This window comes from Erythrolamprus reginae, chromosome 13, assembly GCF_031021105.1.
Source record: "Erythrolamprus reginae isolate rEryReg1 chromosome 13, rEryReg1.hap1, whole genome shotgun sequence".
NCBI classification, from domain to species: Eukaryota; Metazoa; Chordata; class Lepidosauria; order Squamata; family Dipsadidae; genus Erythrolamprus; species Erythrolamprus reginae.
This window is the reverse complement of record NC_091962.1, coordinates 10669101-10683002: the sequence shown is the minus strand read 5'-3', so window position 1 is coordinate 10683002 and position 13902 is coordinate 10669101. Positions and strand designations below refer to the sequence as shown.

Here is a 13902-nt window from a genome sequence, read left to right as displayed (position 1 = left end):
TACGAAAGGCGAGGAGGGTGGGGGCAACTCTGATATCTGGGGGGAGTTGGTTCCAGAGGGTCGGGGCCGCCACAGAGAAGGCTCTTCCCCTGGGCCCCGCCAAACGACATTGTTTAGTCGATGGGACCCGGAGAAGGCCAACTCTGTGGGACCTAACTGGTCGCTGGGATTCATGCAGCAGAAGGCGGTCCCTGAGATAAACTGGCCCGGTGCCATGAAGGGCTTTATAGGTCATAACCAACACTTTGAATTGTGACCGGAAACTGATCGGCAACCAGTGCAGACTGCGGAGTGTTGGTGTGACATGGGCATATTTAGGAAAGCCCATGATTGCTCTCGCAGCTGCATTCTGCACGACCTGAAGTTTCCGAACACTTTCCAAAGGTAGCCCCATGTAGAGAGCATTACGGTAGTCGAGCCTCGAGGTGATGAGGGCGTGAGTGACCGTGAGCAGTGAGTCCCGGTCCAAGTAGGGTCACAACTGGTGCACCAGGCGAACCTGGGCAAACGCCCCCCTCGCCACAGCTGAAAGATGGTTCTGTAATGTGAGCTGTGGATCGAGGAGGACGCCCAAGTTGCGAACCCTCTCTGCGGGGGTCAATAACTCCCCCCCCCAGGGCAATGGATGGACAGATGGAATTGTCCTTGGGAGGCAAAACCCACAGCCACTCCGTGTTATCAGGGTTGAGTTTGAGTCTGTTGACACCCATCCAGGCCCCAACAGCCTCCATAGTTTCCATCCGTTGCTTCTTGTCCTACTTTTGGGGTGCTTTGGAGCAGAGGATGACCTACACCCCCTCTTGCTCATGGCAACCCCTCAAATATTGGGCAACCGCTGTCATGTCCCTCCCAATTCCTTCTTTTCATTCAATTATTCAAGAATAAACCCACTTGGGCCTGCCCGTAAACCAAACAGCCATTGGCAGAAGTATGAGGAAGTCCACATACCCAAAGCATGCTGGCTGAGGAACTCTGGGAGATTTAAAGCCCACAAGTCTTAAAGTTGGAGAACCCTGATCCAGAAGGTCCCATCCGTAGAGGTTCCTATCTTTCTTTTCCAGTCTCAAAATGGGTGAGCAGGGTGGTCGGGCGGTAGGAAAGGCAAGTAGGATGCTTGGCTGCATAGCTAGAGGTATAACAAGCAGGAAGAGGGAGATTGTGATCCCCTTATATAGAGCGCTGGTGAGACCACATTTGGAGTACTGTGTTCAGTTCTGGAGACCTCACCTACAAAAAGATATTGACAAAATTGAAGGGGTCCAAAGACGGGCTACAAGAATGGTGGAAGGTCTTAAGCATAAAACGTATCAGGAAAGACTTCATGAACTCCATCTGTAGAGTCTGGAGGACAGAAGGAAAAGGGGGGACATGATCGAAACATTTAAATATGTTAAAGGGTTAAATAAGGTCCAGGAGGGAAGTGTTTTTAATAGGAAAGTGAACACAAGAACAAGGAGACACAATCTGAAGTTAGTTGGGGGAAAGATCAAAAGCAACGTGAGAAAATATTATTTTACTAAAGAGTAGTAGATCCTTGGAACAAACTTCCAGCAGACGTGGTTGGTAAATCCACAGTAACCGAATTTAAACATGCCTGGGATAAACATATATCCATTGTAAGATAAAATACAGGAAATAGTATAAGGGCAGACTAGATGGACCATGAGGTCTTTTTCTGCCGTCAGTCTTCTATGTTCCTATGTTTCTATCTCTTTTTCTCCCTTTCCCTGCCTGAAGTATGTGCAAAAAAGCCCCGTTCACAAATATTTGTGTTCAGTCCAAAGAAAAACATGTTTCCCGGATCCTTCGCCAACTGATCCCTCCAAATCTTGGCATTTGGAGGAGTGCTTCTCAAACAGCTGCAGGGCGGGAATCTCCCAGGGAATCCGAGATGAAGTCAAATCCGGGATTTTTTGCAGGGTCACATCTGCACGCAAACCTTATCATCGTGTCTCTCTCTCTCTCTGCCCCGAAGGGATTTGATCCACGCTGGGAAATTTGCTTTGGCTCCTGGTTGAAGCCTTTCGAGCGGTGTTCCCCCCCCCCCCAACCTGTTCGACTTTAGAAAGGGTGGTGGTGGGTGGGACGGGATACTTCAAGACCCAGCGTTCCCCAGCTGGCATTGCTTTCTGGGAATTGAAGTCCAACCCTCTGGAATTGCCCTGTTAAAAATAAAATCAACCCCTCCTCCATTGATTTAGAATGGTGCTTTTCAATGTTGACATGTGGACTTCGACTCCCAGAATCCCCCAGCCAGCATGCTTTAAAAAGGATGGACTTCAACTCCCATAATCCCCCAGCCAGCATGCTTTAAAAAGGGTGGACTTCAACTCCCATAATCCCCCAGCCAGCATGCTTTAAAAAGGATGGACTTCAACTCCTATAATCCCCCAGCCAGCATGCTTTAAAAAGGATGGACTTCAACTCCCATAATCCCCCAGCCAGCATGCTTTAAAAAGGGTGGACTTCAACTCCCATAATCCCCCAGCCAGCATGCTTTAAAAAGGGTGGACTTCAACTCCCATAATCCCCCAGCCAGCATGCTTTAAAAAGGATGGACTTCAACTCCCATAATCCCCCAGCCAGCATGCTTTAAGATGAGAGACTTCAACTCCCATAATCCCCCAGCCAGCATGCTTTAAAAAGGATGGACTTCAACTCCCATAATCCCCCAGCCAGCATGCTTTAAGATGAGAGACTTCAACTCCCATAATCCCCCAGCCAGCATGCTTTAAAAAGGATGGACTTCAACTCCCATAATCCCCCAGCCAGCATGCTTTAAAAAGGATGGACTTCAACTCCCATAATCCCCCAGCCAGCATGCTTTAAAAAGGATGGACTTCAACTCCCATAATCCCCCAGCCAGCATGCTTTAAGATGAGAGACTTCAACTCCCATAATCCCCCAGCCAGCATGCTTTAAGATGGGTGGACTTCAACTCCCAGAATTCCTTGCTGGCTAGGGAATTCTGGGAACAGAAGCCCACCCACCTTAAAGTCGCTAGATTTGAGAAACACTGATTTAAACAATGAGAAGGACAGGAGCCGATAGCCAAAAACAGACTTTTAATCCATGGACTGGAATTTGGGTAGGGGTCCTGCCCTACCAGCAGGGAGTCTTAGGGTTATTTACAGCAGGTTATTAGTATTTCAAGAGTTTTCGGAGTCCCTCTTGTTTTGCAATTGCTCCCATACCTGTTGGGAATTAAATAGGCTGCTTGGTGGTCTCCTTTCCTCCCCTCCCTCTCAAGCTGAACAAATAGATTCTGACAGCCCTTTGTTATCATTTTATTGCCTGCGGCAGAGCCGGGATTATTCTCCCCTGCCAGTATTCCCACAGAGATAACGGTCCAGAGGGCAGGGAGCGAGTGCGAGGTCAAGCTCTGGGTGTGCCCGATGGCGGCTAGTGAAATCTGGTGGAAAGGGTGGTAGTGGTGGTGGTGGTTGGGGTTTTTTTTTGCAAAGAGGCCGATTCAAATCAGCAGCAGGCCCTCCCCTTCCCTTTTCAAAATCTTTCCCTCGACTTGCTGCCCTGGTTTCCTGGATTTCTTGCGTGCTAGCCCAGAGGGTGAGGCCAGGTTTGCCTTAAAAAATTTGGCTGGAGGAGAAATTTTGTCTGCTCTGGGGACGTTCCTGGCCCTTGATGGCATGTGTGACACTCTGTCTCTCTCTCTCACACACACACTCTCTCTCTTTGTCTCTGTCTCTCTGTGTGTCTGTTTTTTCTCTCTTTTTGTCTCTGTGTTTCTGACTCTCTCTCTCTCTTTGCCGCCTCTGTCTCTCTCTCTGTCTGTCTCTTTGTCTCTCTCTCATTCTGTCTGTCTCTCTGTCTTTCTATCTCTGTCTCTGTCTCTCTCTCTTTTTGTCTCTCTCTCTCTCTGTCTCTTTGTCTCTCTCTCATTCTGTCTGTCTCTCTGTCTTTCTATCTCTGTCTCTCTCTCTCTCTCTCTTTTTGTCTCTCTCCCTGTCTGTTTTTGGCTCTGTCTCTGTCTCTCTGTCTTTCTGTCTCTCTCTTTCTGTCTCTCCCTCTCTCTTTGCCTCTGTCTGTCTCTATCTCTGTCTGTCTCTGTCTCTCTCTCTCTCTGTCTCTTATTGTCTCTCTTTGTCTCTGTCTTTCTGACTCTCTCTCTCTGTCTCTCTATGTCTGTTTTTGGCTCTGTCTGCTTCTGTCTTTCTGTCTCTCCCTCTCTCTTTGCCTCTCTCTGTCTCTATCTCTGTCTCTTTGTCTCTGTCTCTCTCTCACTCTGTCTCTTTTTGTCACTCTCTGTCTCTCTCTCTGTCTGTCTGTCTCTTTCTCTCTGTCTCTCTCTGTCTCTTTGCCTCGCATTTCAGTAGCCACCATATCTTTTCAAAGTATTGAAAACATTCCTTCCCAATGCCCCAAAAGCTGCCCAGAGTCCCTAGGGAGTTGAGCGGCATAAAAATTGGAATGGTGATGATGATGATAATGATGATGATGATGATGATGCTGTCATATAATTTGCTGCCACATCACGCAGTCCTAGGTGCTTGGGAAGTGCCCGACTGGTGATGAAATACGAAATCCAGCATAGTGATCTCGTTTGCTGTGTTGTATTGTTGTATGATGAGGATAATAATAATAATAATAATAATAATAATAATACCCCCCAAGTCACTTCTAGGAAAGTCAAGAGAAAACAGACTGATTTCCTGTCTGCATTTTGGCTTAAAATGAAAGTTTGCAAGCTGTCAAATCTTTCCGCCGCAGAAGAATGGGGGTTTTTTTGAAGTTCGGCTGGTCGGTTGGGTTGGTGCAATGCATAGCGAAATTTGGTCTGAACACGAGAATAAAATTGGAAGGGACTTTGGAGGTCTTCTACTCCAACCCTCCAGATTCTTCTTAATAAAACCTTGGACCACCCACAACACACACACACACATACACACACACGAGCAGTCTTCCAATATTTAGGAAAACTGTGCTTTGAATAAAATTTGGTAGCTGGAAAAGATGGTAGCAGTTTGACCCTGGTTTTTAATCTTGAAAACAGCATATCAGATTATCTCAGGGACCGCCTTCTGCTGCACGAATCCCAGCGACCAGTTAGGTCCCGCAGAGTGGGTCTTCTCCGAGCCCCATCAACTAAACAATGTCGCTTGGCGGGACCCAGGGGAAGAGCCTTCTCTGTGGCGGCCCCGGCCCTCTGGAACCAACTCCCCCCAGAGATTAGAATTGCCCCCACCCTCCTTGCCTTTCGTAAGCTCCTTAAAACCCACCTCTGCTGCCAGGCTTGGGACAACTGAGGTATTATTTCCCCCTAGGCCTTTACAATTTTATGCATGGTATGTCTGTACGTATGTTTGGTTTTATAATAAGGGGTTTTTTAGTTGTTTTAGTATTGGATTGTTGCATGCTGTTTTTATTACTGTTGTTATCCGCCCCGAGTCTACGGAGAGGGGCGGCATACAAATCCAATAAATAATAATAATAATAATAATAATAATAATAATAATAATAATAATGTACTTCAAAATTCAGCCATAATTCCTACATACCGCAACAATTCATCAAGATTACAACTATTGTCACCGTTAAGATAATGTACAGAGTTGTTATATGTCTCTATGTTTTCTTTCCTTTTCTATCTGTTATTCCTACTTTTTTTTTTTTGTTTCATTTTGTTCTATTTCTCTTTATTTATTTGTCTAACCCAAGACACTGTACAATACAGGGTGAACAGTGCAGTCAGGCGGTAGGGAAAGCAAGTAGGATGCTTGGCTGCATAGCTAGAGGTATAACAAGCAGGAAGAGGGAGATTATGATCCCGCTATATAGAATGCTGGTGAGACCACATTTGGAATAATACAGTACTGTGTTCAGTTCTGGAGACCTCACCTACAAAAAGATATTGACAAAATTGAACGGGTCCAAAGACGGGCTACAAGAATGGTGGAAGGCCTTAAGCATCAAACGTATCAGGAAAGACTTCATGAACTCCATCTGTATAGTCTGGAGGACAGAAGGAAAAGGGGGGACATGATCGAAACATTTAAATATATTAAAGGGTTAAATAAGGTCCAGGAGGGAAGTGTTTTTAATAGGAAAGTGAACACAAGAACAAGGGGACACAATCTGAAGTTAGTTGGGGGAAAGATCAAAGGCAACATGAGAAAATATTATTTTACTGAAAGAGTAGTAGATCCTTGGAACAAACTTCCAGCAGACGTGGTAGATAAATCCACAGTCACTGAATTTAAACATGCCTGGGATAAACATATATCCATCCTAAGATAAAATACAGAAAATAGTATAAGGGCAGACTAGATGGACCATGAGGTCTTTTTCTGCCGTCAGACTTCTATGTTTCTATGTTTCTAATACAATAGTAGGGTAAACAAATATGTAACAGAAGTGGAAAGATCATGTACTGTTTTTTTTAAACGTTTATATATTTAATAAACTTTTTTTTTTTAAGATAATGTACACAGTCCTTATGGATCCCTTAACAGTGGGTTCCTTCCTCCCTCTGTGGAATTTAATCTTCCAATTTTTATCCCTGAGTTCTTTTAAAACGTCCCTGCTTTGACCCCACCGCCTGCCAACTGCCCTGTGAAACATTATCCAAGAATTTTCACTTTTGAGTCATTATTGCTTTAGCAGGGGAAATGGATAAGAAGTGAAATGGATGTTTAAAAGGGAGCAAAAACAGAGGGGAGAAATTTGCAGGCTTGCTAATTTTCCCGGGCATCATGGCAGCTGAATGGAGGGTCAGCCTTGCCAAACCTTAAAAAGGGCCTTTAAATTGCAACAATTAAGGAAAGTCCAAAGGATTAAGCACAGCTTTTGTGAAAAGAAGCTTCCGCTGGTACATCTTTTAGAGATTTTCTTGGGCGAGGAGGAAAGGTTTCCACCCGTCAAAGAAACTCTAAATTTTATTTATTCCACACAAATACACATTGATTAAATGTAGAGGCTGCCTGATTTCAAATATCTCCAAGCCACTGGGCAGCCTGTCCTTTCAAAAGTAAAAATGGTCAAATAGAGAAAGGAGGGGGGGGGAAACCCTGAATGTCTAGGGGGGGGAAAAACATTTATATAACTTTTGCAAAAATATGCAAAAAGCCAACAGGGACCCAGCCACTATTATACGCCTGGGAGAAAAGCCAGATTTTCAAAGGTTTTTAAAATATCTTCAGAGCAGAAACCAGGCCCATCTCCACATTCTTCTGCATTGCTTTAGATAAGTCTTTGTCAAGATATGAGCACCAAGCCTGGACAGCTCCTAGAACTCAAACTCAACCCAGACAAGACGGAGTGGCTGTGGGTCTTGCCTCCCAAGGACAATTCCATCTGTCCGTCCATTACCCTGTGGGGAGAATCATTGACCCCCGCAGAGAGGGTTCGCAACTTGAGCGTCCTCCTCGATCCACAGCTCACATTAGAGAAACATCTTTCAGCTGTGGCGAGGGGGGTGTTTGCCAAGGTTCGCCTGGTGCACCAGTTGCGACCCTATTTGGATCGGGAGTCACTGCTCACAGTCACTCATGCCCTCATCACCTCGAGGTTCGACTACTGTAACGCTCTCTACATGGGGCTACCTTTGAAAAGTGTTCGGAAACTTCAGATCGTGCAGAATGCAGCTGCAAGAGCAATCATGGGCTTCCCCAAATATGCCCATGTTACACCAACACTCCGCAGTCTGCATTGGTTGCCGATCAGTTTCCGGTCACAATTCAAAGTGTTGGTTATGACCTATAAAGCCCTTCATGGCGCCAGACCAGATTATCTCCGGGACCGCCTTCTGCTGCACGAATCCCAGCGACCGGTTAGGTCCCACAGAGTGGGTCTTCTCCGGGTCCCGTCAACTAAACAATGCCGCTTGGCGGGACCCAGGGGAAGAGCCTTCTCTGTGGCGGCCCGGCCCTCTGGAACCAACTCCCCCCAGAGATTACAATTGCCCCCACCCTCCTTGCCTTTCGTAAACTACTTAAAACCCACCTCTGCCGCCAGGCTGTTACAATTTTATGCATGGTATGTCTGTATGTCTGTTTGGTTTTTATTATAATGGGTTTTTAATTGTTTTTAGTATTGGATTATTATTATATGCTGTCTTATTATTGTTGTTAGCCGCCCCGAGTCTTCGGAGAGGGGCGGCATACAAATCCAATAAATAATAAATAATAATAATAATAATTACTTGTGAAAGCACTCCGACTATGGAATTCTGGGAATTGAAGTCCACCCCTCTTAAAGCATACTGGGCTGGGGAAATGCTTGCCTAGCAATGGAAATCCTGCCCCCCCCCTTGGGGTTGTAAGTTGAGGACTTTGTAAGTAAGCACGAAGCATACCGTATTTTTTGGAGTATAAATCACACCCTTTTCTTACCTAAAAGAGGCTAATAATTTGGGCGCGCCTTATACTGTGACTGTAGCTTTTTTTCCCTCCCAGCCCTAACTAGCTGCTAACGATTTTCCCAGATCTTACCTTGCAGGCTCTTTTCATTGTTTCTCTCTGGGAAGGATGTTTTCCAAGCCCTAAGTCTTTGCAGGGTTTTTTCCATTGCTCTACTTGCTCCGAATGTGTCTTTCCAGGTGCTAACGATGTTCCCAGCTCTTACTGGTTTGCAAGCTCTTTTATTGTTACTCTCTCAGAATAAAGTTTCTTCTTTTTTTAAAAAAAGTTTCTTTATTGTTTTCAAAAATATTTCTCACATGTTTCGTTTAAGTTTTACAGATCTTATTCCATCTCTATTACCTTTTGTATATATCTTCCATTTCTCTATATCATTTATTTAATAGTATACATTCAATTATATATATCATTGGTTGTTGTGGTTCAGCCTGAGGCTGCTCAGGGACCGGCTGTGTCTCTGCTGGCTCCATGCCCAGAGGAGGATGACAGCGCAGAGGAGGGGGCTGAACAGTTGGATGGGGAGAGGAAAGTCAGGAATGGGATGAAGGAGAACAGCATGAGAGCCCCAGGGGGGGGGGGGCTCTCCCCAGCCAGTAGCTTGGAGTCATTAGGTGATGAAGCACAAGCCGTCATTGACATGCGACAGAGACGTTCAGATCAAAGAAAGGAGCAATTAAAGAAGTATTATCAGCACTGAATTAGGAACAGCTGGGTTTGGGTGTGGTCCTCCTTAGCAGGGTTTAAAAGGCAGGCAAGCCCTTGAAGCCATGTGGAGTGTTATCAGTTGGAGTTACGGTGTCCTGCTTTGTTCTCGGTGTCTCTGTTCCTGGCTTGTGGCCCAGCAGTTTGGAAGACCCATGGGAGGTGTAGGTCTGCTATCTACAGCCTCGTCTTGGCAGCAAGAATCCTGTATTGCTGCATGGACTTTTGCCTTCGTGGATATATTTGAAGATACAGCGTTTTCCTGTTTGTAAGGACATTTTCTGTTACCTATGTTTTTCTTGAATTTTATAAACTGCCTTTGCCTTTTACCGGTGTATCTGGCTTCTCTTTTTGGGTTGGTCTTGGCTTCCGGAGTGACCCAGACAGAACACTGCTGATAGTGTAATTTTTGACATTGTGTTCCATGTTCTTTCCCAATTTGCTAGGTGTATTTCTCGTGGGATGTTTTTGGCCCGGGCTGTCATGGGATTTTTAATTGTGTCTTTTATTCTATCTTGTTCGATGAGCAGTTGGTAAATTTTGGTGATCTGGCTGTTCTCATGTCCTATCAATATTTTATCTAGACTTTTATTAGAAATTTCAATGCCAGGCGCTTGAATAAAGTTTCTTTAAAGCCCCTAACCAGAGGATAAAATAATGGGCTGTAGCTGACCAGACTAAGGATGCTAGCCAGATGGACATCTGATAAGCAGATTCTTTTCCCTATTTTCCTTCCCCAAAAAACTAAGGTGCGTCTTATACTCTGAAAAATATGGTACTTCTTTCCCATGTCTTTTTTTAAAAAAAAAACTTTCATTTTTCTCCTCTAAATTTTCTCCACCGCAGCCCTGCAGGGTAGACTGGTCTTGGAGGAATAACCAGCCCAAAGTCATTATGTGAACATAAACCTGCATATTTACTGATTTTTTTTAAAAAAAATGATGCTTTGTTCGCCATGGTGAAAAAGGAAGTACAACTGGGAAATAGTTTGTTAAATGTGCACAAAGGTTTTATCTCTATCGCCTATCAACCATCTATCTGTCTGTCTGTCTATCAACCATCCTTGTTGTCTGTCCGTCCACCTATAGCTGTCTGTCTGTCTGTCTATTATCTATTTATCTGATTGTTGGGGTCAATATGCTGATTCTGTAAACTGCTTAGAGAGGGCTGTAAAAGCCTTGTGAAGCTGTATATACGCCTAAATGCTATTGCTTTTTGCTCTCTCTCTCTCTCTCTCTCCCCCTCCCTCACTCCATCTCTATCTCTATTTCTCTCTCTCTCTCCCACCCTCCCTCCCTCCATCTCTATCTCTATTTATTTCTCTCTCTCTCTCTCTCCCACCCTCCCTCCCTCCATCTCTATCTCTATTTCTCTCTCTCTCTCCCACCCTCCCTCCCTCCATCTCTATCTCTCTCTCTCTCTCCCTCCCTCCCTCCATCTCTATCTCTATCTCTATTTCTCTCTCTCTCTCCCACCCTCCCTCCCTCCATCTCTATCTCTATTTCTCTCTCTCTCTCCCACCCTCCCTCCCTCCATCTCTATCTCTATTTCTCTCTCTCTCTCTCCCACCCTCCCTCCCTCCATCTCTATCTCTATTTCTCTCTCTCCCACCCTCCCTCCCTCCATCTCTATCTCTCTCTCTCTCTCCCTCCCTCCCTCCATCTCTATCTCTATCTCTATTTCTCTCTCTCTCTCCCACCCTCCCTCCCTCCATCTCTATCTCTATTTCTCTCTCTCTCTCCCACCCTCCCTCCCTCCATCTCTATCTCTCTCTCTCTCTCCCTCCCTCCCTCCATCTCTATCTCTATCTCTATTTCTCTCTCTCTCTCCCACCCTCCCTCCCTCCATCTCTATCTCTATTTCTCTCTCTCTCTCCCACCCTCCCTCCCTCCCTCCATCTCTATCTCTATTTCTCTCTCTCTCTCCCACCCTCCCTCCCTCCATCTCTATCTCTATTTCTCTCTCTCTCTCCCACCCTCCCTCCCTCCATCTCTATCTCACCATCCATCCATCCATGCTTGTATGTATGTCTGTTTAATAATGGGGTTTTTAAAATATTTAAAATTGCAAATTATTAGATTTGTCATGAACTGTTTTTATAGTGTTGTGAGCCACCCCGTGTCTACGGAAAGGGGCAGCATACAAATCTAATAATTTATTATTATTATTATTAATAATAATAATAATAATAATAATAATCCATCCATCCATCTATCTCTATTTCTCTCTCTCCCTCCCTCCCTCCATTTCTATCTCTCCATCCATCCATCTCTTTATCTATCTATCTATCTATCTATCTATCTTTATCTATCTATCTATCTATCTTTATATCTATCTATCTATCTATCTATCTATCTATCTATCAATCTATCTATCGCTATTTCTCTCTCTCTCCAGAATACTAACAATCATCCCTTATTTTGTACGAACAAGAAGATCAGATTTCTGACATTCCTGTCTCTCCCACCTTCCTTTCCAGGAACCGACCAGCCGAGCCCTGGTGACTCTCCGCGTGGATCCCCAAGGTTTCTTCCTCTACTGGACCGGCTCGAGTTTGGTATTTGCATTTTGCCTTCTTCAACCTCTGCGCCCCCCTCCCTCCCTCCAGCCATTCCTCCCTGCCCCCCCCCCCCACTGGCCTCTTTTATCGCGTTGGTGGACTGATGTGGGAGCTCAGAAAGACTCTGGGTGCATTGGGTTTGTTGCAAGAGCCAACAGTGCAGTTTGTGTGTGTGTGTGTGTGTGTGTGTGAGAGAGAGAGAGATGCCAGGGGGCACAGGCCCACTTCGACCCTTCTGGCCTCTGCTGTGGGGTCTCCTTTGGCCTGGCTGCAGAGGGGCCCCTATAGAGGTCTTCCTTTCAACAACGCCAGCACGAATCCCAGCGACCGATTAGGTCCCACAGAGTGGGCCTTCTCCGGGTCCCGTCAACTAAACAATGTCGGTTGGCGGGCGCCAGGGGAAGAGCCTTCTCTGTGGCGGCCCCGACTCTCTGGAACCAGCTCCCCCCGGAGATTAGAGCTGCCCCTACTCTCCCTGCCTTTCGTAAACTCCTTAAAACCCACCTTTGTCGTCAGGCATGGGGGAACTGAATCACCTCCCCCGGGCATGTACAAGTTATGCATGGTATCTTTGTGTGTACGTTTGTTTAGAAATATGGGGTTTTTAAATATTTTAAATTATTTAGATTTGTCATGAATTGTTGAATTGTTTTTATCACTCTTGTGAGCCGCGCCGAGTCTACGGAGAGGGGCGGCATACGAATCTAAATAATAATAATAATAATAATAATAATAATAATAATAATAATAATAATAATAATAACGCCGTGCCAATCCACACATACCCCACACACATGCCACCCCAGGGGAAGGCGGGCTGCGTAGCAGAACTTTGGGTCGAGGTGTCTGTGTTGTTGTTGTTCTCCTTTCAGGGCTTCGAAGCCGCTAAGCTGGTTTGTCAAGAAACCTGGGGTTAGAGGCAGGGTGTTGCTGCAGGAGGCAGGCAGGCTGGCTGCCTGGGAGGTTTTCCAAGCTTCAAAAGGCGAGGAGGTTTTCTCCCCCTCTCCCTTCTTCCTCCTCCTCCTCTCCTTCCTCCTCCTAATTATCTCCTTCCTCCTTTTCCTACTCCTCTCCTTCTCCTACTCTTTCAGAATACCTCCGGGACTGTCTCCTGCCACACGAATCCCACAGAGCGGGCCTTCTCCGGGTCCCGTCGACTAAACAATGTCGTCTGGCAGGGCCCAGGGGAAGAGCCTTCTCTGTGGCGGCCCCGGCCCTCTGGAACCAACCGCCCCCGGAGATCAGGACTGCCCCCAACCTCCTTGCCTTTCATAAGTTGCTGAAAACTCACCTTTGCCGCCAGGCAATGGGGGAATTGACACCTCCCCTAACTACTTGGTTTGATTGAGTTGTGTGATTATTTTATTAATAAGGGTTTTTAAATTGTGTTTTTATAAATATTGGATTTATACATTGTTTATTATTGTTGTGAGCCGCCCCGAGTTCTCAGAGAGGGGCGGCATACAAATCTAATAAATTATTATTATTATTATTATTATTATTATTATTATTATTATTATTATGATTATCTTCCTCCTCCTCTCCTTCCTCCTCTTTCTCTTCCTCCTCTTCCTCATCTCCTCTTCCTTTTCTTCCTCCTGTCCTTCCTCCTCCTCTCCTTCCTCTTTCTTCGGAGAGGGGCGCCATACAAATCTAATAAATAAATAAAATAAATAAATAAATCTCCTTTTCCTTCTTCCTCCTGTCCTTTCTCCTCCTGTCCTTCCTCCTCCTTCTCTTCCTCCTCTTCCTCATCTCCTTTTCCTTCTCTTCCTCCTGTCCTTTCTCCTCCTGCCCTTCCTCCTTCTTCTCTTCCTCCTGTCCTTCCTTCTTATTCCTCCTCCTCTTCCTCTGCTTCCTCTTTCTCCTTTTCATTCTCCATTTCTTTCTCTCCTTCCTCCTCCTTTTCCTCCTCTCCTTCCTCCTCATTCTCTTCCTCTTCCTCTGCTTTCTCTTTCTCCTTTTCATTCTCCATTTCTTTCTCTCCTTCCTCCTCCTTTTCCTCCTCTCCTTCCTCCTCATTCTCTTCCTCTTCCTCTGCTTTCTCTTTCTCCTTTTCATTCTCCATTTCTTTCTCTCCTTCCTCCTCCTTTTCCTCCTCTCCTTCCTCCTCATTCTCTTCCTCTTCCTCTGCTTCCTCTTTCTCCTTTTCATTCTCCATTTCTTTCTCTCCTTCCTCCTCCTTTTCCTCCTCTCCTTCCTCCTCATTCTCTTCCTCTTCCTCTGCTTTCTCTTTCTCCTTTTCATTCTCCATTTCTTTCTCTC

At 45.5% G+C, this 13902-nt stretch overlaps 1 protein-coding gene across 1 annotated transcript in view; it reads left to right on the top strand.

The window, feature by feature from the left end:
• Positions 1-13902, top strand: part of PLCB3 (phospholipase C beta 3) — a 79299-nt gene that overhangs the window by 5396 nt on the left and 60001 nt on the right. The window contains 1 exon segment of the mRNA XM_070766218.1: positions 11557-11634. Within this exon segment, the coding sequence (XP_070622319.1) occupies positions 11557-11634 (78 nt within the window).